General features: G+C 39.3%; 3 protein-coding genes and 1 long non-coding RNA gene across 6 annotated transcripts; all 4 read left to right on the top strand.

Moving 5' to 3' along the window:
- The first annotated feature begins 9080 nt into the window (after positions 1-9080).
- On the top strand, positions 9081-9891 carry LOC118483982. Its single transcript, XM_035979813.1, has 2 exons — positions 9081-9215; positions 9292-9891. The coding sequence occupies exons 1-2, from the start codon at positions 9081-9083 to the stop codon at positions 9889-9891; spliced, it is 735 nt and encodes a 244-aa protein (XP_035835706.1).
- Positions 9892-10529: 638 nt separating this feature from the next.
- On the top strand, positions 10530-11380 carry LOC110925126. The gene is made up of 2 exons (XM_022169097.1): positions 10530-10839; positions 10908-11380. Exons 1-2 carry the CDS (start codon positions 10530-10532, stop codon positions 11378-11380), a joined length of 783 nt encoding a protein of 260 aa, XP_022024789.1.
- Positions 11381-15085: 3705 nt separating this feature from the next.
- On the top strand, positions 15086-16533 carry LOC110922271 (epidermis-specific secreted glycoprotein EP1). 2 transcript variants are annotated; one of them, XM_022166578.2, is made up of 2 exons: positions 15086-15755; positions 15837-16533. In XM_022166578.2, the coding sequence occupies exons 1-2, from the start codon at positions 15086-15088 to the stop codon at positions 16382-16384; spliced, it is 1218 nt and encodes a 405-aa protein (XP_022022270.1). In that variant the 3' UTR covers positions 16385-16533. The 2 variants fall into 2 exon arrangements, with proteins under 2 accessions (XP_022022270.1, XP_022022269.1); XM_022166577.2 differs by having other exon boundaries at positions 15086-16533.
- A 2376-nt stretch (positions 16534-18909) lies between these two features.
- On the top strand, positions 18910-20383 carry LOC110922707. 2 transcript variants are annotated; one of them, XR_004872197.1, is made up of 6 exons: positions 18910-19033; positions 19119-19190; positions 19266-19408; positions 20000-20104; positions 20221-20290; positions 20369-20383. It is a non-coding gene; the product is annotated as an uncharacterized LOC110922707 (long non-coding RNA). The 2 variants fall into 2 exon arrangements; XR_002583403.2 differs by having other exon boundaries at positions 20000-20290.
- Positions 20384-25940: the final 5557 nt, after the last annotated feature.

Raw genomic sequence — 25940 nt, 5'->3', positions numbered from 1 at the left:
GAGGAAGGTTGTTACCCGGTTACATTTTCGTTTGATACAACGCAGACCTTTTCGTCACGTAAAGAGTTGGTGCGTTGGGTACAAGACACGGCAAAAGACAATGGTTACCTCATTGTGACTAAGAGGTCGAATAAAAGAGGAGAGAATTACAAGATTTGGTTTCAATGTACTTTTGGTGGGGAGCATAAGAGTGTAGCTACACAGAGGAAAACGGGTAGCAAGAAAATAGGCTGCCCGTTCGAGATGATCGGGTTTTCGGAATCATCCGGAAGTGTTTGGAGGATCGAGGTGACGAAGGCGAAGCATAACCACACTCCTATTGAAAATTTCGAGGGTCACGCGTATGCGAGAAGGCTTTCTTCGGAGGACAAAAAACTGGTTAAGGAGCTGGCAGAGCAAGATATTCGCAACCAAAGTATCTGGCGAACGCTGACAAAAAACAATCCGGCTAGAAAGCTTATTCCGAAAGATATACACAACGCTGTTCAGAAGATCAACGCCGAAAAAAATGTCGGTAAGTCTCCGATGCAAAAACATGAAAACATTCTTATCGAAAAAAATTACACTTATTACATGCGCACGAATGAGATATCGAACGAAGTTGAAGACGTCTTCTTTGTTCACGAAAAATCATTCACTATGTGGTGTGCCTTCCCGCATGTGCTATTGATTGACGCCACATACAAAAAGAACATGTACAACCTGCCATTTGTTCAGGTCGTAGGCATGACGTCGACAAACAAATCGTTTATGGCTGCTTGTGCGGTAATTTCCGCTGAGAAGTCAGAGAACTACCTATGGGTGTTGCAGAGGATCAAGTCTATGCTGGCAGGATGTATGGAACCGCGCGTGATTTTAACAGACAGGGATTTTGCGCTAATGAACGCGTGTGAACAAGTTTTTCCAAAAGCGCATAAGTATCTTTGTCGGTTCCATATTCAACAAAATATTAATAAGAACAACAAGAAGAAATTCTCTGACAAGGAGTGGAAAGAATTCGTACGTACATTTTGGACATTGTGCGAGTCTACGACCGAGGAAATATACAGGTATAACTTGGAAAACCTTGAAGCACAGCTGAAAGAAGCTGACCGTGAACGTGAGTATTTCTTACATAATTATGTTCAAATTTTATATAATAACAAAAACTGACTATTTACGTTTTTTAATTTTAGAGGTTTTTGATTATTTGAAGAAATCCTGGTTGGATCCGTACCGTGAAAAGTTTGTATCTTGCTGGATTAACCAAACTATCAACTTTCACCAGACTACGACCAACAGGGTTGAGAGCATGCATGCAACATTAAAAAGTCACTTTCCAAGTCATCGCAACACACTGGATAAACTTGTACTGTATGTTGATCATGTTGTTGATAAACAATACGCCGAGATTAGAAGTAGCTTTGAAACAAGCCTCCGAAAAGTGATGACGCACCACAAGAATCAGCCCATGCTTGCATATATTCTCAGAAAGGTTTCAATATATGCGATTGAGCTTTTGAGTATGGAACTAAAACGTAAGGAAGACGGGTTGAGAGCCTACGGTGCAAGCTGTGGTTGCCAACTTTTTACCAGCTGTGGTTTGCCATGTGCCTGTCGTTTGGAAAAGTTGGAAAATAAAGGTAATTAATATTTTTGACCTTTCTCGTTATGATTTTGCCACCTAATTTGTTTTCATCCACAGGTCAGCAAATCCGGATCACACACATAGACGTGTTTTGGAAGAAGCTTGACTTCAAGCCTGCAAGGAATAACATAGAGGATATCGATGTAGACGCGGAATTTGAAAAATTGAAAAAACAGATCGATCCAACACCCCCTCAAGTGAAAAGGAGCTTCTTTGAAAAGTTTCAGCAAATCCTCAATCCAGGGAACAGTAACAAAAAACCTCCTGCTGTTCTGAAGAAAACTCGTGGTCGACCAACATTGAAAACGCAGGAAGAAAGAAAGGTTGAAACCGCTAGACAAAGCTCTTACATTCCGTCAGAAGAAACTTGGGTCGATGCCTCAGACGATCTTCCCCGTCACAGCTCGTATATATCAGCCGAAGATTCTAGAAGAGAAAAGAATACCAAACCGCTCAACCTACACCCTGATTTCCCGAATATCAAGCTCGGTCCTAAGACGGATATAGCGATCCGCAACTACGCATCTCAGATTCCCAACGTGATCCATCCATACATCGTTAGAATAAAGGACGTGAAACCAGATGGTCATTGTGGATTTAGATCGGTGGCTGTTGGGTTAGGAGTGAAACAAAATTCATATTTGAAGATCCGGGAACAACTTCTAAAGGAGTTACGTATGAACGAATCGCTTTGGAGGCAGGTTTTCGATCCGGAAAACATAGGACATTATGATGCGCTGGTTAAACGGATCGATTTCAAGGGGGTGGGACGAGCAGGTATCGAAAATTACATGTCGATGCCTGAGACGGGGTTTCTTATTGCCCAACGATACGGTGTGATTGTTCACACCTTCGACATTCGTGGGAGCGATACAATTTTCCCTCTGCTGGGCGGCCCAAACGAAGCTGAGGAACCTCACCTGGTAGTTGCGGTTGTGTTCGTCGACCATGGGCATTTCATACATGTAGAGCTTGGAGGTTGTTATCCAATGCCTCCCCCAAACCTACTCTGGACAGCGAACAGAACAGAGCGCGCAGCAACCTGGCATACATTATACAGGGATCAGATCAACACGTACGAAATGCTTACGTATCGTGCCCCTGACCTTAATGCAACCCCATATGTTCACGATGTATCTTAAATATGTTTAATAATAATCAGGTTTGTGTTTGTTCAATATACGCGTTACATCACGTTAAAAACCGAATGTCACCGACACGACCCAATCAGATTCAATACGCACTTGTACGACCCGAAATGACAATATACATCATAATACTGCAATTAATGAAAAAATACGTCATGTTCATGTACGGTAGGCGGCAGATACACATAACACTTCTCACAGGAGTACTTGTGATTTCAAACCTAAATGATACGAGATAACGGAATAAGACATCACACGTAACCGATTTGATCCGGAACTTGCCGTATAGTCCATATATATTAAAAAATGATGTATAATGGAAAAAACGGAAAATTTAGACTATTTATCGACGCGTTTGTGAATTAAATACAATTTTAAAAAATTTAAAAAAAGCCCAAAACGCCCCGCTATGCTCATAACGCGGTGTTTTGGACCCAAAGCGCCGCGCTATGGCCATAGCGGGGCGCTTTGGACCCTCGTTATACACTGAAGCGGGGCATCATCCCCCCCACTTCACCCAAACAACAAAAACACACACAAGGTGCGATTCTCACACACTCGAGCCATTTTCGAAGATTTTTTGAGCTTTCAACCGCAAAAAGGTTCGATCTAAACCCCTTAATCTTTTCTTTCACAAATGTGGCTTGATTCATGTTGATTGTTGTTGATTGTGGTTGATCTTGGCCTGCTGTTTGGGTTCTGTTCTTCAGAACGAAGAACCAAAGCGCCGCGCCGAGGCCAAAGCGGGGCGCTTTGGTTCATGTTGTTTATTTTTTTTTTGTTAATTGTTTATTAAATAATTTGTTTAATAATTATTATTTGTTTAATATTAATTGTTTATTAATATTTGTTTAATTATTATTATTTGTTTAATTATTATTAGTTTATTAATATTTGTTTAATTATTATTTGTTTAATTATTATTAGTTTATTAATATTTGTTTAATTATTGTTTGTTTAATTATTATTTGTTTAATTATTATTATTTGTTTAATTATTATTAGTTTATTAATATTTGTTTAATTATTATTAGTTTATTAATATTTGTTTAATTATTATTTGTTTAATTATTATTAGTTTATTAATATTTGTTTAATTATTGTTTGTTTAATTATTATTTGTTTAACTATTATTATTTGTTTAATTATTATTAGTTTATTAATATTTGTTTAATTATTATTTGTTTAATTATTATTAGTTTATTAATATTTGTTTAATTATTGTTTGTTTAATTATTATTTGTTTAATTATTATTAGTTTATTAATATTTGTTTAATTATTGTTTGTTTAATTATTATTTGTTTAATTATTATTATTTGTTTATAATAATATTTGTTTAATTATTATTTGTTTAATTATTATTTGTTTATTAATATTTGTTTAATTATTGTTTGTTTAATATTATTTGTTTATTAATATTTGTTTAATAATTATTATTTGTTTAATTATTATTTGTTTAATTATTTGTTTAATTGATCAACGTGCAGGGATGGATTTATCTGATGAGGAGATTGAGCATATGGAGGATGAGGGAGTGGTGGGGGACGAGGAGGAGCCGGCATGTCCGTATCTTCAGTTTCCGATGGGGTCACAGGCGAGGGGGAGATGCGCTAGGTTGCGCACCATACCGATTGGGGAGCACGTAGGCATAGACTGGGAGCTGCTATCTACCCTGGGAGAGGTCGAGCGGGCGCGTGAGATAGTTGGGCTAGATACTCCTTGGTCGCGCCTATTTGAGTTAGCGATGGAGGACTCGTACCCTGAGCTTACGGTCGAGTTTTGCTCTACGTTTACATATGCGCCGCATCCGGTGGATTACGTGGAGGACCCTTTATTTTCCAGTCCACGAGGTTACATTCCGTCTGGCCGGTCAGCAGTTTGAGATGAGTGTGCGGGAGTTTGCTGTCCACACAGGTTTGTACACTGAGCCTGAGCTTGATACTGATTTATATACGCAGGCTGTTACGATGATGGACAGGCAGACGCTTATCAGTTTCTGGAGGGCCATTTCCAGGGCTCCCTTTGGGAAATCCTGGCAAAAGGCCACCACCATTAGAGATCCCTTGTACCGATACCTGCACCAGGTGATCGCGTCGACTATCGTGCCGCGGGGTTTCAGCAAGGAGAAGGTCAACCTTAGTGACCTTTTCTTTCTTTACTGCCTAGTACGCCGCCAGCCCTGCGATCTAGCAGCCAGCCTGGCAGAGTACTTTTCTACTGCATACCACTGGCAGCTCCGCGGGTTTCTTCACACTGGCTCATTTATCACCGCCATTGCACGATCGCTAGGGATCGTGCCCGAGCATGATCCGCTGCTGTCCGATCCGGTCCCGTCATCCAGGTTGGGCCGCGCGTCAGTAGCCGCTATGCAGATCACCCGTACCTTTGATGTCGGTCTGCGGTTCAGGGGTGCTGACGGGCTGATTTGGCAGCCAGAGGTGTTGCCGGAGGTCATCCCGGTTGTTATTGAGGTGAAGCCTGGGGTGTTAACCCCTCCTGATGTTCAGCGGGCCGCTCGGCGGGCTCAGCTACAGGCTCTAGGCATCGATGAGCCTGAGGATCAGCCTGAGGGTCAGCCTGAGGCTCAGCCTCAGGCTCAGGCTCAGGCTCAGGCTCAGGCTCAGGCTCAGGCTCAGGATGATCCGGCGCAGGAGGAGCGGGTCGAGGAGGTCCCGGTACCACCAGTTCAGCCAGCTCCTGAGCCGCCACAGTACCCGCAGCACGTTTACGCTGACCTGCCTCCGGCAGCGCGTGAGGTGGCTCGGGACTTCGACCGGCGCCTTAGACGTCAGGGCGCACGCATTGACTGGATCGTCCAGACGCTCGTCGATCTACGAGAGCTCGCTGCGTTGCCTCCACTTCCCCTCCCACCGTCCCCACCGCACGAGGATTAGTACATTAGTTTGTTTGTTTAGTGTTTTGTTATGTATTATGTACTTAGTTGTACCTTTTTGTTGTGTATTGTATGTACAAACTGATATATATATATATATATATATATATATATATATATATATATATATATATATATATATATATATATATATATATTGCAGTTAATCTTCTATTTACATCACGTTGGTTCTGGATTGTTTACGTTTAATTCTTATGGCTTTCTGTATATTTTATTTAACGTGTTCGTTTTATTTAACGCTCGTTGAACTTATGTTATACACCTTCTATAAAAATAATGACGTAATGACGTAATTATAAAACAACGTTTATTTAATAAAATAAACAACGTTTTAATTCAAAAAAGGCAACATTCAATCATTCAAAAACAAATTCCCATTCACAACGGCAAATCTCACATAAAAATTTTTTACTCCAAAAATCCCTACCATACTAATTCAACCAAAAATCCCTACCAAACTAACCCACATCAACCCAAATAAACCCCAACCAAGGCTGTTGTCTTTTTGCACATCCAAAGCGCCTCGCTATGGCCAAAGCGGGGCGCTTTGGCCATAGCGAGGCGCTTTGGATGTGCAAAAAGACAACAGCCGTGTGCGAATAGACCCAGCCTTAAACAATTGGTTGTGTGATGGATCATTAATGATTGATTAGAGTTTGTAGGTTGTCTGTTCGATGTATAATAGAGGTGTATAAAGTCAACATAAATCAAATAAACACTATAGTACTAATTGATGAGCTGCATGTTAAATCCATGACCATGATGTGCATGGGGATTTGGATTATTTAATTAGTGGAATGTGATGTTTGGATCATTTTGAATGTTAGTGTTATTATTATGCATATGTACAGTGAGTAGGGTTTTACATGAATAAACCTTGTGTGTTTAAAAAAATCACTTGATAAATCTCTGTTAGTATCTTGCCCTTACTTGCGTAAGTTTTACACATGAGGAGGATGAATTTGTTATAATAATCAGTGATGGATTGTTTGCATATATGATATTATTGGATTGCATATTGTTAATAGGCTTGATTTTGCATGTTGTTAATGGCTATTACTCTCGTCATATTCAATGTTAAATGTTACTGGTTGATGATGAGCACACATTTAGGGTTATTGAACTTGGTTATATATATCGTCATTTGATCTAGTTAGAAACTGTCAACCTGGATAGAACATGTTAATCGACGAAACATTGAGGTAGTTTCGTCAAGAGTAACCCGACGAAAGATGGGGGATTTTCGTCACAGGCAACTCGACGAAACATATTGAAGTTTCGTCGGGGACTTTCGTCATAGCAGTAAGACGACGAAATACGACCTTTCGTCGAGATGCCGTTTGAGAACAAATTACCAGAACAACTAGTATAACATGTGATGAGTTCGATGTGTATGCTTGTTATCTGAATACATGATAATGCTAGTTAAGAATGAGGACCATGTATCAATTTGTATGAAAACTAAATACCCACTATATGTAAAATCGTTTTGTGTGAATCAACAGTAAGAATTATGTCACACATGCTGGTAGATGTCAATATTATTTGGAAATATATGTTATGTATGATGAGAAATCTGGTGTCACTCGTGGGAGTAGTAGACCCAGCTGTTAGGTGATGCAAAGTATGTAAACTGGATATTTGATGCATGTTATTTGGTAAACCTTGTAATGAATGCACTCTGTGTGAAATACGCGACTTTGACTATTACGAAACTGATATTGTTGATAACCACGTTAGGGTTGGTTGGCTAACGGGAACGGGTAATGTAACGTAACATACCGAGCAAATCTAAGGTGAGTTCACTGCTCTTTTTCCAAGCATGCATCCCGGGAAGGGATATTGGGTAACGTTCCAGGGAGGAATGCAGGTTATTGGGATGTTGGTTATTACTCAGTTTGTATCATATAAGACCCCTTACATCTACCGACAGTTGCCGGGAAGGCAACGAGGTTATTAGTTGATAGCGCTATTAGGTTTGGCACCCTCACACCGTCCCAGGGAGGTCGGGCGTGAACTAATTTCCTTAAAGCATGACCAATGTTTTGATAGAGACATTGGGGTTGGGCAAACACATCTTGTAGCCATTTCGGTAATCGAGTTAATGACAACATCAAATCAACTCATCGAAACTGTGAAACGTTTTAATCTGGTAACTGGTATCTAAACACGTTAACAAAACTTTGAACTCACCAGCGTCGTCTGACACACTTGTCTGCATGCTTGCAGGGTTGTAGGATTATATCATTGGGACTTGCTGTCTGGGATGCTCGAGTGGTCATGGGTCGAGATACATGGAATCGCAACACAAGTCTAATGGTTTCCATACGCATGGTTTATGGAACCCATAATAAATGAGTATTGCTTCCGCTGTGTACAATGAAATACATGTAACGCTTTGTAACACTTTATGATAATGAATGGAAGTTGTATTTAAATATTTATGAGTTCAATGTGATTGGTGGCTAAGATCTTGGTACGTCACACGCCTCGCGGGGGTTTCCGCATGTGGTATTTTGGGGGTGTGACACGTCGACCACCTCACGCAGCCGGCCACCACATCCCGTCGACCACCGCACGCAGCCGGCCACCACAGCCCGTCGACCAACTCAGCCCCGCTTCGCCGGACACCACAACGTCGAACACCTCAGCTGGTCTCTTTCTTCGACGGCTTCCTTTCTTTCTTGCATAAGTAAAAGGTACAACGTTCAGCCCCTCTGATTTGTAAAGTAAAGCTCTGTTTTTTGCATTTAAAATTGTGTTTTAAGTTCAGATTTGTGAAGTGCTGTGTTTTCAGATATGAATATGCATACATGTTTGATTTGAAGTAAAGCTGTGTTTTCTGATTTGAACATAATGTTTGTAAAAAAAAAATTGTTCATAATTGTTGTTTGTTGTTAGTTTAAAATTGTTACTTTGTTAACGTTAGTTCATAATGTTTGTCAAAAAAGTGTTCCTTTTGTTGTTTGTTGTTAGTGTTGGTTAAAATTGTTAATTTGTTAATGTGTTAATGTTAGTTCATAATGTTTGTCAAAAAAAATGTTCCTTTTGTTGTTTGTTGTTAGTGTTAGGTTAAAATTGTTAATTTGTTAATGTTAGTTCATAATGTTTGTCAAAAAAATGTTCCTTTCGTTGTTTGTTGTTAGTGTTAGGTTAAAATTGTTGATTTGTTAATGTTAGTTTATAATTTTTGTCAAAAAATTGTTCCCTTTAATTGTTTGTTGATTAGTAGAAATGGGAGAGAAACAACAATGGTCAAACGACCATCTAAAATGCTTATTAGAGACATGCATTGAAGAGATAAACACGATGGGTAGAAAAGGCTTGAGTTTGCATAAAGACTCGTGGAATAAATTAGGAAAAGTTTGGCTTGGATTTGACTCAAAAACAAATGAAGAATGCATACGATAATCTTAAAGCCAAATACGTAGGTTGGGTGTATTTGAAAAACAAAACCGACAACATATACAACCCTCAAACAAGCACTTTACCCTTAACGAAGGAGGAATGGGAAGAATTTAAGAAGGTATGTTCATTTATATAAATTTTAAACATAATCCTAAAAAAAAAGTTTATAACATTTTTTTATACTTTGGGTTTAGGGGCATCCAAAGGCTGCATCATTGAAGACAGTTCCATTTCCTTTTCCAGAACTTTGTGCAGAATTGTTTGATGGAAATACTGCCACTGGAAATTGCAAGTGGACCTCAACCCAAACAACATCCGGGGTTGGATATTCTTCTCATCGTGTCCAATCGCTTATGATTACGGACACCCATTATCATGACACACAAGATGATGCCGGCACCTCTGAGCCTACTTTCGAGCCCACTTCTGAGCCTAATCCTGAGCCCACTTCTGAGCCTACTTCCGAGCCCACTTCTGAGCCTAATTCGGAGCCTAATCCAAACAAAAGGGCCAAAATCTCAAAATCATCTATTAACCATGATGATTTAGCACGTGATATGCAGAAGGCTCTACAGGTTTTGATTAAAGGCAAAGAAGGGCCAACAGTTCGTGAGTGTTCTGAGAAGTTAAAGTTGGTTGGGTTAGACCCGGTAGATCCTATATTCTTAACTGCTTTTCACATTTTTGGGGTGTCCGCCGACATGAGAGAGGCGTGGATGGCATTGCCAGAAATTCCCGAGGTCTTAAGAGGGTGGATCGGGATGACGGCAAAAAGTTTAGGCCTGCTAAAGTAGTGAAGACCTTACATGCTTAACACGATTGTCATCTTTTGTTTATGTTTGAGACATTAATTGCTTTTGTTTATGTTTGAGACATTTTATGCTTTTGCTTATGTTTAAGACATTTTATGCTTTTGATTTATGTTTGACATTCTATACTTTTCGTTTATGTTTTAGACATTGTATAGTTTTATGATTGTATCCTTTGGTTTATGCTTATGCTTTTGGTTGTTTATAATTGTTAAAACAGGTTCATAATGGATTATAATAAGAAATTACTTCTCGTTATTCTTATGTACTTGTATGTCCGGTTTTTTTGGAAGAGAGGTTTAAAACGAGTGCGAGACAATGATTCGCGTATGACGGGACATAAATACATGTTAGAGTTATTGCCAGGAAATCCCAAATAATGCACTGAACTTCTACGTATGTCTCGTGAATCATTTGTCCGACTATGTGCACATTTTAGAGTAAATTATTCGTTAAAGGATAGTAAACATGTATCGGTTGAGGAGAAGATGGCTATGTTTTTGATGATAATCGGTCATAATCAGCGATATGTAGTTATCAAGCGTAGATTTCAACACTCAAAGCAAACAATTCATAAATATTTTTATGAAGCCTTGGATAAAATGATGCTTTTTTCCAAAGAAATGATAGTACCAACTTCTTTCAATCCTAATCCAAACATACCGGGACATAACAAGAGATTACGACGGGTTTTTAAAGGAGCGGTTGGTGCACTAGATAGAACTTTAATACATGCTGTTGTCCCTACTAGTAAACAAGATTTATATAGAGGAAGAGGAAAAGGAGATTGTTATCAAAACGTATTAGCAATTTGTGACTTCAGCATGATTTTTACGTTCGTCGTGGCCGAATGGGAAGGTGTAGCACAAGATGCGAGAATATTATCAGAGGCATTATCAGATCCAGATGCACCATTCCCCTTTCCACCACAAGGTATGTTTATGTTTTGTTAAATATTTATCACTTGGTTTACTTTTCTAAATAATTGTATATCTTTACAGACAAGTATTATATTTGTGTTGCCGCGTATGCACACATACGGGGATTTATGGCTCCATATCGTAATGTGAGGTATTGGCTAGGAGATTTTCGCCGAAGACGTGCGTTGACTAATAAAGAGAAATTTAACCATGCTCATGCAAGACTTCGGAACGTAATTGTGCGTGCTTTTGGTGTCTTGAAAGCAAGATTCCCTATTTTGAAGAGGATGGCACCATTTCCATTGGTTACACAAAGGAACATTACCATTGCATGTTTCGTGCTACATAATTTTATAAGGAAAGAGGGTTTGAGCGATGAATTGTTTACAGAATACGATCAACCCAATGTTTCGGTGCATAATAGGCAAGTGCACGTTGATGCTGCTGAAGACGAGGTTGAAGCACATGGTACTGCATCGGATCGGGAATATATGACTCAGTTACGAGATGAGATTGCTGAGCAGTTAATGCAAAGCATGGATACAATGATTTAAAAAATATTATTGTCTTTTTTATGAATATTATTTTAGTATTGTATAACTATTATTTAAGTTTGAATGTTGAAAAACTCTTATAAGTTTAATAAATCAGTTTATTTATATTTCAGTTTATTTCAGCAGTTTGCAGAAGTAAAAAAACAAACAGTCTTCTTCTTGCAGACTGCAGACATTTGGTCCAGCACTTCTGCTGCAGATGTCTGCAGATGTGGTCCGCAGACTGCAGACGTTTTACCTCAGAAAAAACAAACAGCACCTTAGTAACATGATAACCACGACAGCAACACGTGATCACGTTTCATAACTCCATCCGTGGGGCCATCTTGAAAAAAAATAATTGTTTAACTGGTTTCTACACAAGTGCAAGTTTTATTTTTTTTAACGAAAAAGTGGATCATATCATTGCTAAAAAAACAATTACAAATATAATTTCTAGCCAGGAGCTAGAAAGGCATACAAGTAACAGACATCTATCTCCTATTTATAATTCCTTTCACACCCAAACTAAACCAAAGATCTCTCCCAATATCCTTCATTTGACCTCTATGTTTAAGCCATAGTAATGAGCATTCTTTGATATCTTCGGCAATTCTTGAGTATGACTTATATGCGTTCTTGAAGATCCTCTCGTTCCATTATATCCAAATGGTCCATAAAGCCGCCATGATCACACAATAAAAAACCTTTTCTTTTGTACAGTCGGTAGATTAACCCCCCATGCCACAGCGAGAATATCTTTAACCGTCGCGCAAGCAAGTAAATCCATGTTTTCCAGCGAAACTCTGACGAGCCACCACATGGTTTTAGCCGTTATGCACGTGACGAAGATGTGATCAGCCGTTTCTTCCAAATAGCCGCAAAATGGACAAGTCACGGACCCGACCTGCACTCCCCTTTTAGCTAGTTCTTCTCGCATTGGAATCCTACCCGATATGCACCTCCAAGCCAATGTGTTCGCCTTGGCTTTTGCCATCCACACCACTTCATAACCAGATCACCGTCACTTTGGTAAGTCGCATCACCTAGCTCATTTCTCACGGCTTTTACCGAAAAAAGACTATCTCTTTCTGTTTCCCAACCCCACACATCGTTCGAATCCTTCATTCTTTGTTGTTAAGTGTTTCGAAAAGCCGTAAGAACTCGGCCCAACTCCTGCTATTTGACGGTTTACACTTCCAGTCCCAATGCCAAACTAGTTCAAGTGGGTGGTGTTCAAACACCGTGTGCCTCTAGTTGCCAGTTGGACTTGTCACTTGTCGGTTGTCAGTAACATTAATTTCATATCTGTTGGATATCAGACTAAAATAAGAACTCACGAAATGAAATGAAAACTTGCAAAAGATAATATACAAAAGTGATGTGCAAAAGAGAATGGAAATGAAAAGCTTTCTGGTTCTCTATTCATTAACAGCTAGGCTATATATAGCCTTACATGGAGCAAACTACAACCACAAGAAAATACTGACTCTCCTAAAGAATCGGTACAAGCTACTGAACCACTCTTCAACTCAACGTATACTTCCTTAATATTCGGTCAAACTTATACCAATTCTACCTAATAAATAACATAAATTCCCATGTGCTTTAATTTTCAAATCCAGCCATACAACATCCTCTTGAACCTTCGAAGACAAGCTTATTCCATGCAATCAACTAACAACGAAAATACTAAATAATAAAACTAAAATCAAGATTAATTCTAACATTCACCCCCTTAATCTTGATCTAGTTCTTTGTTATTCTTTGCTACAAGCCTTGCTGAATCACTTGCTTCTTTCTTGATCACTTCACGATCCGACTCGTCTCTTGCTCGTGTTTTTCTGTTTTTCTTGCTAGAATCTTTCATCGATATCTTACTAAACTTTTCTTTCTAATTCACCTTCACTTTGAAATCCTTCTTCTGCCAGGTATTGCCCTTCTCCCATGTGTTGAGCATGAAGAAAAAAAATCCTGAATAATACCATCTCATTGCTACTACTCAAAATACCTCAACATCAAATTGTTGACTTTATGAGACAACTTCAAATGAGACCAGCCTTTCTTTCTTGAACTCAGCAACAATTTTACTTTTTCCTTTCACATGCTTACTTCAATGGATTCTCTTGCTACTTGAACCATAAAGGTTCAATCTTTCTTCTTGCTACGAGCCACACATGACCCGTAGAACTCGTAGATCCATTCTTGCTATTCGAGTTCTTGATTTATCTTTATTTCTTTCTTCGGGCAGTCAATTTCATTCTTTCTTTCTAATCGACGCTCATACTTTCTTCTTTCTAGCCGATGCTTTCTGTTTCTTTCTTTCTTCATACACCGGTCTCTTTCTTTCTTTCTTGCGAGGCCTTTCTTTCTTGCTAAGCGACGCCTACCTCTTTCCTACTTTCTTCTTTCTTGTGGCGCCTCTTCTTTCTTTCTTTCTTTCTTTCTTAAGGATTCAAAGATTTGAACCCAACTTTCTTTCTTTTCTTCGTTCTTTCTTCGCTGATTTCAATCAGCACTTCTTTCTTCTTTCTTTCTTGCGATTTCTCACATGAAATCGTCTACTTTCTTGTTCTTTTCTTTCTCTGCAGTTAGAGTGCTACTCCCCTTTCTTTCTTTGGGTTAAAAACCCATTTTCTTGCTTCCGATCACCAAGCCGCGATCGGTACTGTTGTTGCTTCAATTCTTTCTCAATCTAAACTTCAATCACTGCTTCTTGCGTCTTTCTTCTGATCACAACATTGATCAGCCCTTCATTCGATTAAGCCCTAGTGGCTGCCAACTTTCTGCCACCGACTCTCAAACCGGCAACACCCTCTTCAACCTTGTTTCTCAACCGCTCTGATACCAAATGTTGGATATCAGACTAAAATAAGAACTCACGAAATGAAATGAAAACTTGCAAAAGATAATATATAAAAGTGATGTGCAAAAGAGAATGGAAATGAAAAGCTTTCTGGTTCTCTATTCATTAACAGCTAGGCTATATATAGCCTTACATGGAGCAAACTATAACCACAAGAAAATACTGACTCTCCTAAAGAACCGGTACAAGCTACTGACCCACTCTTCAACTCAACGTATACTTCCTTAATATTCGGTCAAACTTATACCAATTCTACCTAATAAATAACATAAATTCCCATGTGCTTTAATCTTCAAATCCAGCCATACAACATCCTCTTGAACCTTCGAAGACAAGCTTATTCCATGCAATCAACTAACAACGAAAATACTAAATAATAAAACTAAAATCAAGATTAATTCTAACAATATCTCAAAACAATAATTTGCCATTAAAATTGAATAATAAAATAGCAAAACAATTTAAAATTTCATATCTCAAATAAAAACGTGCTATGAAAATTGAATAAAAAAACCAAAACAATTTAATATTGGATAAAAAAAGAAGAAAAGGAAATAAAATATACGCCGCCAGGCATAAACGCATATGCAATGGAATTTAATAAATAGCATTGGCAGTAAGCCTGTAAGTCCTTTTTTTTTTCTTAATGGTTAATTAATTTATTATTAATCTTGACTCAGCGCCACCTCACAAAATAATAAAAAAATCAAATTTATTATTAATTTATTATTAACATTACAACGAGGACGCTTTTATTATTAATTTATTATTAACCTTAAACCATGTGGCGGCTACATCACATCAATTATCATCTATAAATCCTACTTTCATAGTTGCTAACACACCAACACACAAGAAAAATGGCTTCAAATTTCTTTCTTCTTTTGCTCTCCTTTCAACTGTTTTCCTCTCTTTCTGAAGCTGTTGTGCCTGCTTCAGAAACATTCACTTACGTTAACCAAGGTGATTTTGGCGAATACATTGTTGAATATGATGCGAATTATCGTGCGCTTTCCCAATTTACCAACCCATTCCAACTTTGCTTCTACAACACAACCTCTAACGCATTTACTATAGCTCTCCGTATGGGTACGGTTCGATCCGAATCCGTCATGCGTTGGGTTTGGGAAGCCAACCGTGGAAACCCGGTTCGCGAAAACGCCACCCTCACATTCGGTACAGACGGCAACCTAGTCCTGGCGGATGCTGACGGACGGGTTGTCTGGCAAACGAACACCGCGAACAAGGGTGTGGTCGGGTTTCAACTGCTTCCAACCGGTAACATGGTTCTTCACGACGGTAAGGGTAATTACTTATGGCAAAGCTTTGATTCCCCAACCGACACTCTCTTGGTGGGTCAAACACTACGACCTGGTGGTCCGAATAAGCTTGTGAGTAGGCTATCGGAGGTGAGCAACGTCGATGGACCGTACAGTTTGGTTTTGGAGCCCAAAGGGTTAGCCTTCTATTACAAAAGTCCCAACTCGCCTCGACCAATGCTTTACCGGTCATGGTTCATCACTGGCCAAAGTAGTTTAACCAATTTAACTTTTAATTCGGTCGAATACACGGAATTTTTATATTACTTGACGTTAGAATTCTTTACCACAGACCCTACATCATGGTTGAGTCGCAACAAAATGGCGCATTCGGGATACAACAACACGTTATCGTATCTTCGATTAGGGATAGATGGGAACGTTAGATTCTACACGTATAATCCGAATGTGCAAGAAGGTGTAGCATGGGAGTTGGTGTTCACGTTTCTCGATCGGAACTTTGTGGCAGGTGAGTGTCAGTTACCGGGACGATGTGGGAACTTTGGGTTATGTGAGGACAGCCAGTGTGTGGCGTGCCCGACACCAAACGGGCTAATCGGGTGGAGTAAAGAGTGCGAGGTGAAAAAAGTGACATCTTGCAAAGCTAGCGACTTTGGGTACTACAAGCTTCAAGGGGTAGACCATTTTACGATCAAGTACACGAGGGGAGATGAGACTAAACAAAGCGATTGTGAGAGCAAATGCACAAAGGATTGCAAGTGCATGGGGTACTTCTATCACACGGATAGTTCAAGATGCTGGATTGCTTACGATTTGAAGACATTGACAAGAGTTGGGAACTCGACTCATTTGGCGTACATCAAAACACCCAACAAGTAGGACTGTCACGATCGACTTCTTTCTTTACGTTTTGTGTTTTATGTTTCCTGTTTTTGGATTTGTAATAATTTAGTAAATTTGGATGGGTCAAAGGTATGATGATCTGTCCTATAATTGACCTAAAGATTGTGTGATCATATTTTTAATAATTAATAAAGAAAATTATCTTCAAGATGCATGATTGTGAAAGCAACTCTATTGACGTACTATCGAATGTGTGTTATTTCCATGTCGAGAAGCTACATCCACACTCTTCGATACAACCAAGTGAACCATACTGGGTAAATTCGGTACCGGTACCAGTTTCCATTTTTGCCGTTTTTCGGTACCGTTATATCCAGTACCGGTACCAATTTTCCTCGTTTTTGGGTACCGGTTCGGTACCAAACGGGTACCGTGCTTATCCCTACTATAGGGACCGAATATGGGTCTAGGAACCGTGAGCAGAGGTGCACATATCTGGTTATTTAAATACCTAGTTGTAGGTATAGAACCGGATTCGAGTATGCTCGTCTATTCAGAAACTGGGTATTGGAAGAAATAAGGTTGCGTTCGATACGGGCATTGAGAAAAAAAGCAATGTACACAACTTGTGTTCTTGGTAACATCAGGACCTAAAATGACCGTGTTCTATGTTAGGCACGGTTATTGGTATTGTAAACATTCTCAATTTTTCCCCAACTTGTTGGCAAAGTGTTACACTTTCCTAGGTCATATTGTATTTTAAAGAATTTAGTGAATTATGATAGATCATAGTGGATAATAATAATTTATATATGTCATAAAGGAACATATTGGGTCTTATTAACGATAACTCCTAATAGATCACACATGTTTAGTGGCGGGGGTTTCTTATGGCCCATGCATACTCCGACCCCCACTGATTTTTCGCTCGCACTATTAATTTTATCTTAATTTTTTGAATTTTTTGTGTAGTATAAAATATTGAGTTTTTTAAAATACGGCTTCAATTAGTTTTTCGTTTAAACTCCGCCACTACAATAAATAACTTTGATGAACCGACATTGATCCTTATTGACCATATTAATATTAATACCACTTATTATGTTTACAAACCATGGCTATTTGTTGACCATGGTAAATATTATTAATTAGTCTTAAAATATCCAATATTAAATAGTCTCAAAATATCCAGAAGTTTTCTATAAGAAATGAAATAACGAAAGTAATATATAATGGATATAAGCATTAGACGGTGTTCAAGATCTTTTTTAGACAGTGTTATAATAATAACCCCGTCTTAAAATCAATTCCTCACATGGCCGTTGTGCCAATCCAATTAAAATATTCAACAAAATTCCATATAACCCCGTCTTATGCTTAAACCCCGTCTTAAAATATATTCAACAAAATTCCATATAACCCCGTCTTATGCTTAAACCCCGTCTTAAAATTAATTCCTCACCCTTTAAACTGTTCCCTTTTAACACCGTCTTATGCTTATACTAGGTTAGAACCCCGTGTATTACACGGGTTGAATAAATCTAATTTTATATATAGTAAATAAAAAAACAATATATTTTTAAAAACCTCATTTATTACACATGTTGAGTAAATATAATTTTATATATTAAATAATAAAAAAACTATCTCTTTAAGAACCTCATGTATTGTGTGGGTTGAATAAATGTTATTTTATATATCAAACAATAAAAAAGTTATATTAAAAAAAAACATATGTATTCACGGGTGGAAGAAATGTAATTTTATATACTAAATAATAAAAAGTTATATTTAAAAAAAAAACTCCATGTATTATACGGGTTGAATAAATATAATTTTATATAGCAAATAATTAAAAAAAGTTATATCTTTAAAAACCCTGTGTATTACACGAGGTAGTGTTTGATATGCAAGAATGAGATACGAAATAGAATAGTGGCCTTTTTGTTACTTTTTTAACGTCACTTTTATAAAAAAAATATATAGCAAAATACTTGATTTTATGATATATATATTTTTTAAATAATAAAGTATATAAAGTTATTTTAGTTTTAAAAACTTGATGGAATAAAATGACTAAATGGTTAAAATAGTCATATTTCTCATTATATAACATATCAGTTGTTAATGATGATCCTATTATCACTTTTTTAGATAACATAATGATTTATTGAAATTCTTTGGTCGTTAATTTATGAAAATTTCCAATTCTATTTATAAATTGTCTTTTTATCTCACGATAACAATTATATTCAACTATTTTTTTCTGAGGTATTTTGATTCATAAATGAAATGCTATTAAATAGGTTGAGTTGTTTTTTTCTTTTCTAATATACAGTTTGTATCACCTTATCTAATAACGATGTGTATGATTCATTGAAATTTTTTGGTTGTAGAGTTATAAGATTTATATTAATTTAATTTATATTTAATAATTTAAATTAAATAATAATTATCTATAATCAAACATGGTCTAAAATAATGACAAGTGTCCCAAACATGGTTTCTTTTATTATATAGTATAGATATGCACCCTTTAGATGGTGTTTTTTTAACACCGTCTTATATACTCATTCTAACAATTATCTTATATGCTCAACCAAAACCCTAGCCTCCATTCCCCTTCTAGCCATTCAGACGCAACAAACCCTAGCCTCCCTTCCCATTCTACTCGCAGCCATTCAGGTGAGAGGATCGAGCTGGAATGTCATGTTTAATGATTCCCACCATATATGGTGTTGGTTGTATAATGCGTATGTCTCATTTGCAGTTCTTTAGGTTGGTGACCGTGATGGAGTCTTTAAGGTTTTGTCTACTTCTTGGTGGTGATGATTTTGACAAGGTAGATCTTTTAAGGGTGAATACTGTTGTGCGTTTGATATTTTTATTGTAAATCGTTGATTAATGAATTATGCAGAGGATTGTGGATTGGCTTGCTGCAAGCTTCAAGAAAGATGAGGGAATTGACCTACTAATAGACAAGCAAGCTCTGCGACGATTGACCGAAACTGCTGAAAAGGTGAAGATGGAACTTTCAACTCCGACTCAGGAAAATATTAGGTATATGTGAAATTGAATAATGTCTACATGCTCTTGTTACCGGTACCATGTGAAATTGTGATACATGTAGCTTTTAAACCAGCTTGTTGGTATTTACCATCTGTTTTAGATTTTAAATGTTGTTTTGAGCTAGAAATTGTGGTATTCTTGGTTTTGAAATGATTCAATGATTATGGATAGTTAAGCCTCAGCTTATCTCCCTCTAACTTGATCAAATTGGTATTTTTTTAGGTTAGCTAGTTTAAGAAAAACAAAATTTCTCATTAATGAGAAGTACAAAATTTTGATTAATGATAGTTTGCTTTAAGCTTACAGCTACATCATGAAACTAGACTATTTAGCCAGTGAAGTTCTAAGATCTCATTTGTTAAGTTGGATTTATATCAACAAGTTTGGTTAAAATAGTAGTTGTTTGGGAGGTCTCGCCTTGTACAAATTATGGCATACACTCGCTGTCTTAGTGTCCTAGATGCACCTAAGTCTTAAACTGCACTACAACTAACGTATTATCAGAATATTTCTTAACCAACATGGGAGTTTTATCTTGACAAAAGAATTTATTATCATTGTTGGAACTCTTCTTTTTGGCAGGCTGTATTAAGCCGACTGGGTAAATATGCTGAAATATTTGATGAAGAAGAGCTTTGGTGTCATTAGAAACTTCAAGATCTTTATAAATCTATCAGGGAAAGTAAGGTATGCATGATATTCCTTTTTTAATTGAAGTTTTTAGATTGCATAGTTCTTTTTCTTCCGGTGTAACACTCAAGAACCAATGTATTTCTGAACTCTTTCGTTTCTTTACATGCCAGCATTTCCAAAAGTATATTGTTTGTGGTGTTGAAGGGTTTATTTCAATAGGGAAAAAGCAAAATCAAATAGGTATATGTTTGGGGGATTTCATTGGCTTTTTTTATTTCTTACAAATGAAATATAAATAGTTTACTCTGCATGTCTTAGAAAAAAGGTTTGCTGAAGATTGTTGCAGATATGGGACTGAAAATGTAAGTAATTCTATTGAAGACAAGTGGGAAACTACGCTTGAGATATTTAATCACCAGGTAGCATGTGGGGTTTTTGTGTGAGTGTGTGTGTCACACCCCCAAAATCCCACCTGCGGAGTACTACCGCTTGGAGGCGTGACTGACCAGGATCCAGCCACCAATCATACTGAACAAGCATATAAGTAGTTATAAAAGTTTAACCAATACGATTGGTGTTCCAAAACAAATAAGTTTAAGTTGCAAGCGGAAGCATTAGTTTAAAGTTATAACATAAGTTCCAAAAGTTTCAAGTTTAACATAGTCTTGTAGCAATCCCTGTCCCACAACGATCCTCCTCCATGCAAGCTCCCACTGAGTACCTATGGTCCTGCAAAGCATGTAGTAACGAGTCAACAACTAGTTGAGTGAGTTCACGGGTGGGCGTTTGTTTTAGTTGTTTCAAAAACAGTTTCCTTTATCTGGCATCCTGCCGTGGGGGTTACCCCATAGTTTAAAAACGTGACATGTTCGTTCCCAGTTACTCCGGCACTCCGGCCGTGGGGGCTACCCCATGTAGTTATCAGGCATTTCGGCCGTGGGGGCTACCCCATGTACATCATCCGGCTCTCCAGCCGTGGGGGCTACCCCATGCGTACACTAGACTCGTTACCGTATCGACTGCTGACTGTAGTCATGTTTATGTGCCCTGAAAACATCAATGTCTATCATCATTGACGTGCCCCAGATCCATTAGTTCACGCCCGTCCTCTGCGGCACGGTGTGAGGCTTGTCAGACCTAAATAGCGCTATCTAACTAATGACCCGCTCGCCATTGGCCCGGCGATTAGTCGATACAAAAAGGAGGGACTTCGTGATAGAGTTTTAGTCTAGTACGTTTATCCGTCCATCCGGACGAGGAATCACATTCCTGAACCACTGACGTCCTGCCCAAGGAGGACGAGGAACCCACGTTCCTTAACCCAGTTCCCAACCCAGGGAATCCCATGCTTTGTAGAGGGTGTGAACTCACCTCGGTTTGCTCGGCAGTTAATCACAGAAAGTCAATCAAGTCGCAAGTAGTCAATAACGTCCTAACACGGATATCACTTATAATCAGATTCGAACCAAGTAGTGCACAATTGTTCAACACGTATGGCAATCACGTATAATCAGTAACAGTTCACAGTTAACATTCAAACACAATCCACAGTCTAAGTGTGAGGCCCAAACAGTTGGGCTTGTGATAACAGGCCCAAATAACACGTTAACAGTAGCACAGAAGTTCATATGTCCGGCCCACTAACTTAGGCCCAAAGTGTGGTCTCGAGTCGCAACCGGACTCGCAAGCATGGTCTCGAGTCATGCTGTGTGTGTTGATCATGGATGGTTGCGAGTCGCAACTGGTGTCGCAACCATGGTTTCGGTTCATCATGCTGAGGTCTCGAGTCGCAACGGGACTCGTAACCTGTGGTCTCGGCTTGTCCTGTTATGGTTGCGAGTCGCAACCGCGTGGTCTCGAGTCATCACGCTGTGGTTGCGAGTCGCAACGGGTGATTGCGAGTCGGTAAGCTGTCGTTTTCACGTTCACGTGTTGATGCAGGTATATCAGTCTCATTAGTACAATATAATCAGGCCCAAATCAGGAAACTACCAATAGAATTTCAGTAACATGTTTCCTAATCAGGTTATTGGTCAAAGTGGATCAAAATCACAAGGGTTTTCATATTCTTAACTATCATTCAAAGTGTTCTTCACATATTCAAAGCATATTCATCAAGTTCATAACATTTTCAACACTTATATCAACCACAACTATGAATAATCATCAAGACACTAAACATAACACACAACTCGGTTTTTATATATATGTCCGATTTCATGAGAAATGCAATCCGATTTCATGTATCATCAAAATCTAGTAGTTTAACTCTTTTTAACACAAGATGCCATGAGTTCTTTAGCAACACATTCCAACACTAAAACTTTTTAACACACATAGAACTTCATCTCATTCATGCATCCATTTAAGCACAAACATAACATAAACTAACAATAATCATCAAGAAACACTAACATTCAACAAAACATCAAGAACACTAACAATAAATATCATCTCATGCAATTTATCATACATCACAAAACACAACAAAATCAACCATAAAAATACTAACCGGTTGGTGATGTGTGTGTGTGTGCCGATCCAAAGTCCAAGTCCGAGAGTTTCTTGTGCCTACCGATTGATCCGAAAGTCTTGGAGGTGTGTTTGTGTTCTAGAGTTCTAGTGAGAGAGAAGATAGGAGAGTGTGTTGTGTGTTTGTTCAACAAATGGCAAAATGGCTAAGGGTGGTGTATTTATAGTCAAGGTTCCAAGTGTGTGCACCCTTAGTGGGTTTCGAGTGGGGTTCACGGCCCAAAGGCCCAACCGGCCAAAGGTTCTCGGCCCAAGGCCCATTCGGTCACTATTCACTCGAGACCTCATGGTCTCGAGTCGGGTTCTTTGTTGTTTCGTGTCGGGTTCTCGGTTCACATATAACACACATACATATATACATACAATGCACACAAAACAAAGCACATAAAAGTTCACGTTTATCATTAAGTTTAATCAGTCACTAGTCACATAGCGTACAAGCAAGTTACAACGAAAGGTTCTAAATTTCGAGTTGTCACATCATCCCCAAGTTGAAAGAAATTTCGTCCCGAAATTTGACGGCACTCACTGAGGAAGCTAGTCAAGTTGCATGGTTTTCCCGGTTTTCCTGGGGTGTCAAATCCACCCCCCGTTGATCTGGAATTTCGTCCCGAAATTCCGTAGCTTCAGCCTCAGTAGCGTTTGTACTGTTCTCAAACAGTTGGGGGTACTTTTGTTTCATCCGATCTTCGCGCTCCCAGGTAAACTCTGGGCCGCGACGTGAGTTCCAACGAACTCGAACAAGAGGTATTCTAGTGCTCTTGAGGACCTTAACATCCCGGTCCGTGATTTCGACAGGTTCTTCGACGAATCTCAACTGTTCGTCGATCGTAAGTTCCTTCAGAGGAACTACGTGCGTCTCATCTGACAGACACTTCTTCAGATTTGACACATGGAAAACGTTGTGAACTGCACCGAGTTCTGCTGGTAATTTCAGTCTGTAGGCCACCTTGCCTATTTTCTCAAGAATTTCGAAGGGTCCAACGTATCGTGGGTTAAGTTTGCCTCGTTTACCAAAGCGAACCACACCCTTCCAGGGTGAAACTTTGAGTAATACCCGCTCCCCAACCTGGAGCTCAAGTGGTTTCCTGCCCTTATCGGCGTAGGCCTTCTGACGGTCACGAGCGGCCGCCATGCGTTGTCGTATTTGAGCAATCCGCTCAGTAGTGTCTACCACATGTTCTGGACCAGTGATTTGACTATCCCCCACCTCTGCCCAACAGAGGGGTGACCGGCATTTACGTCCGTACAATGCCTCAAACGGAGCAGCTTTAATGCTGGTGTGGTAGCTGTTATTGTACGAGAATTCCACGAGTGGCAGATGCTTTTCCCAGCTGTTGCCAAAGTCGATTACACAAGCGCGAAGCATGTCTTCTAATGTCTGAATAGTTCGCTCGGACTGCCCGTCCGTCTGTGGGTGATACGCTGTGCTCATATCAAGACGTGAGCCAAAAGACTTGTGCATTGCCTGCCACAGTTCCGAAGTAAAACGTGCATCTCGATCAGAGATGATAGAAGTGGGCACCCCGTGCCTCGAAACAACTTCCTTGAGGTATACCTCCGCCAGAGTGGAGAACTTATCTGTTTCCTTAATTGCCAAGAAGTGTGCGGATTTCGTAAGTCGATCCACGATCACCCAGATAGTATCGTTTCCGCGCTGTGATCTAGGTAAGCCAGTAACAAAATCCATGGAAATTTGCTCCCATTTCCATTGTGGTATCTCTGGTTGCTGAAGTAGGCCTGAAGGTTTCTGATATTCCGTCTTGACTCGCGCACAAGTCAAACACTTGCTGACATAAGTTGCTATGTGGGCCTTCATGCTAGGCCACCAATACGTAGTTTTGATATCGTGGTACATCTTGTCCGAACCAGGGTGTACCGAGTAGCGAGATTTGTGCGCTTCATCCATCACAAGTTCTCGTAAGTCGCCATAGAGTGGGACCCAAATGCGTCCTGTTACATAATAAGCACCGTCTTCCTTCTGTTCTAAACGTTGCCTTGACCCGCGTAGAGCTTCAGCTCTAACGTTTTCTGGTTTCAGTGCTTCTATCTGAGCAGCTCGTATTTGCGAAGGTAGACTAGAATGTATCGTGAGTTGTAGAGCTCTTACGCGCTTAGGCGTAGTGTCCTTTCGACTCAGGGCGTCTGCCACCACATTGGCCTTGCCCGGGTGATACTTGATAGAGCACTCGTAATCATTCAGCAGTTCGACCCATCGTCGCTGCCGCATATTCAGTTCCTTCTGCTTGAATATGTGTTCTAAACTCCTGTGGTCGGTGTAGATGGCGCACTTGGTTCCGTAAAAGTAATGCCGCCATAACTTAAGTGCGAAGACAACAGCTCCCAGCTCTAAATCATGCGTCGTGTAGTTCTTCTCGTGAACTTTGAGTTGCCGTGAGGCGTAGGCTATGACTTTATCTCGTTGCATCAATACACAACCAAGACCTTGAATCGATGCATCACAGTAAACCACAAAATCATCTGTGCCCTCTGGCAGTGAAAGGATAGGTGCACTACAAAGTCTATCCTTTAGATGCTGAAAAGCTAACTCTTGTGCATTTCCCCAATGATAAACAACGCCTTTCTGTGTTAACAAAGTGAGAGGCTGCGCGATCTTAGAAAAATCCTTAATGAATCTCCTGTAATAACCTGCCAATCCCAAAAATTGGCGAATTTCCTTTGGTGTGCGAGGCGCAGGCCAGTTCTTAATAGATTCCACTTTGGATGGATCAACGTGAATCCCATCCTTGTTCACGACATGCCCTAGGAAATGGACTTCACGAAGCCAGAAGTCGCATTTCGAGAATTTTGCGTAAAGCTGTTCCTTCCGAAGGAGTTCCAAAATAAGTCGTAGATGTTGTTCGTGCTCTTCCTTGCTCTTAGAATAGATCAGGATGTCGTCGATAAAGACTATAACAAACTTGTCCAGGTACGGCTTGCAAACTCGGTTCATCAAATCCATAAAAACTGCCGGTGCGTTCGTCAGCCCAAACGGCATGACCAGAAACTCATAGTGCCCATATCGAGTCCTAAAGGCCGTTTTAGAGACATCCTCTTCTCGAACTCTCAGCTGGTGATATCCCGATCTCAGATCGATCTTTGAATAGTAGCTCGACCCCTGCAACTGGTCGAACAAGTCGTCAATACGCGGTAGAGGATAACGATTCTTCACAGTCACCTTGTTGAGTTCGCGATAGTCGATACACATTCTGAAGGTACCATCCTTCTTCTTCACGAAAAGTACTGGAGCTCCCCAAGGCGATGAGCTAGGACGAATAAAACCCTTATCCAAGAGTTCTTGTAGTTGCGTGGAGAGTTCTTCCAACTCTGATGGAGCTAAACGATAAGGTGCACGGGC

The sequence above is a fragment of the Helianthus annuus genome, chromosome 11 (genome assembly GCF_002127325.2).
Source record: "Helianthus annuus cultivar XRQ/B chromosome 11, HanXRQr2.0-SUNRISE, whole genome shotgun sequence".
Classification (NCBI taxonomy): Eukaryota; Viridiplantae; Streptophyta; class Magnoliopsida; order Asterales; family Asteraceae; genus Helianthus; species Helianthus annuus.
The sequence above is the reverse complement of the archived record's forward strand: the minus strand, read 5'-3'. Positions and strand labels throughout refer to the sequence as shown.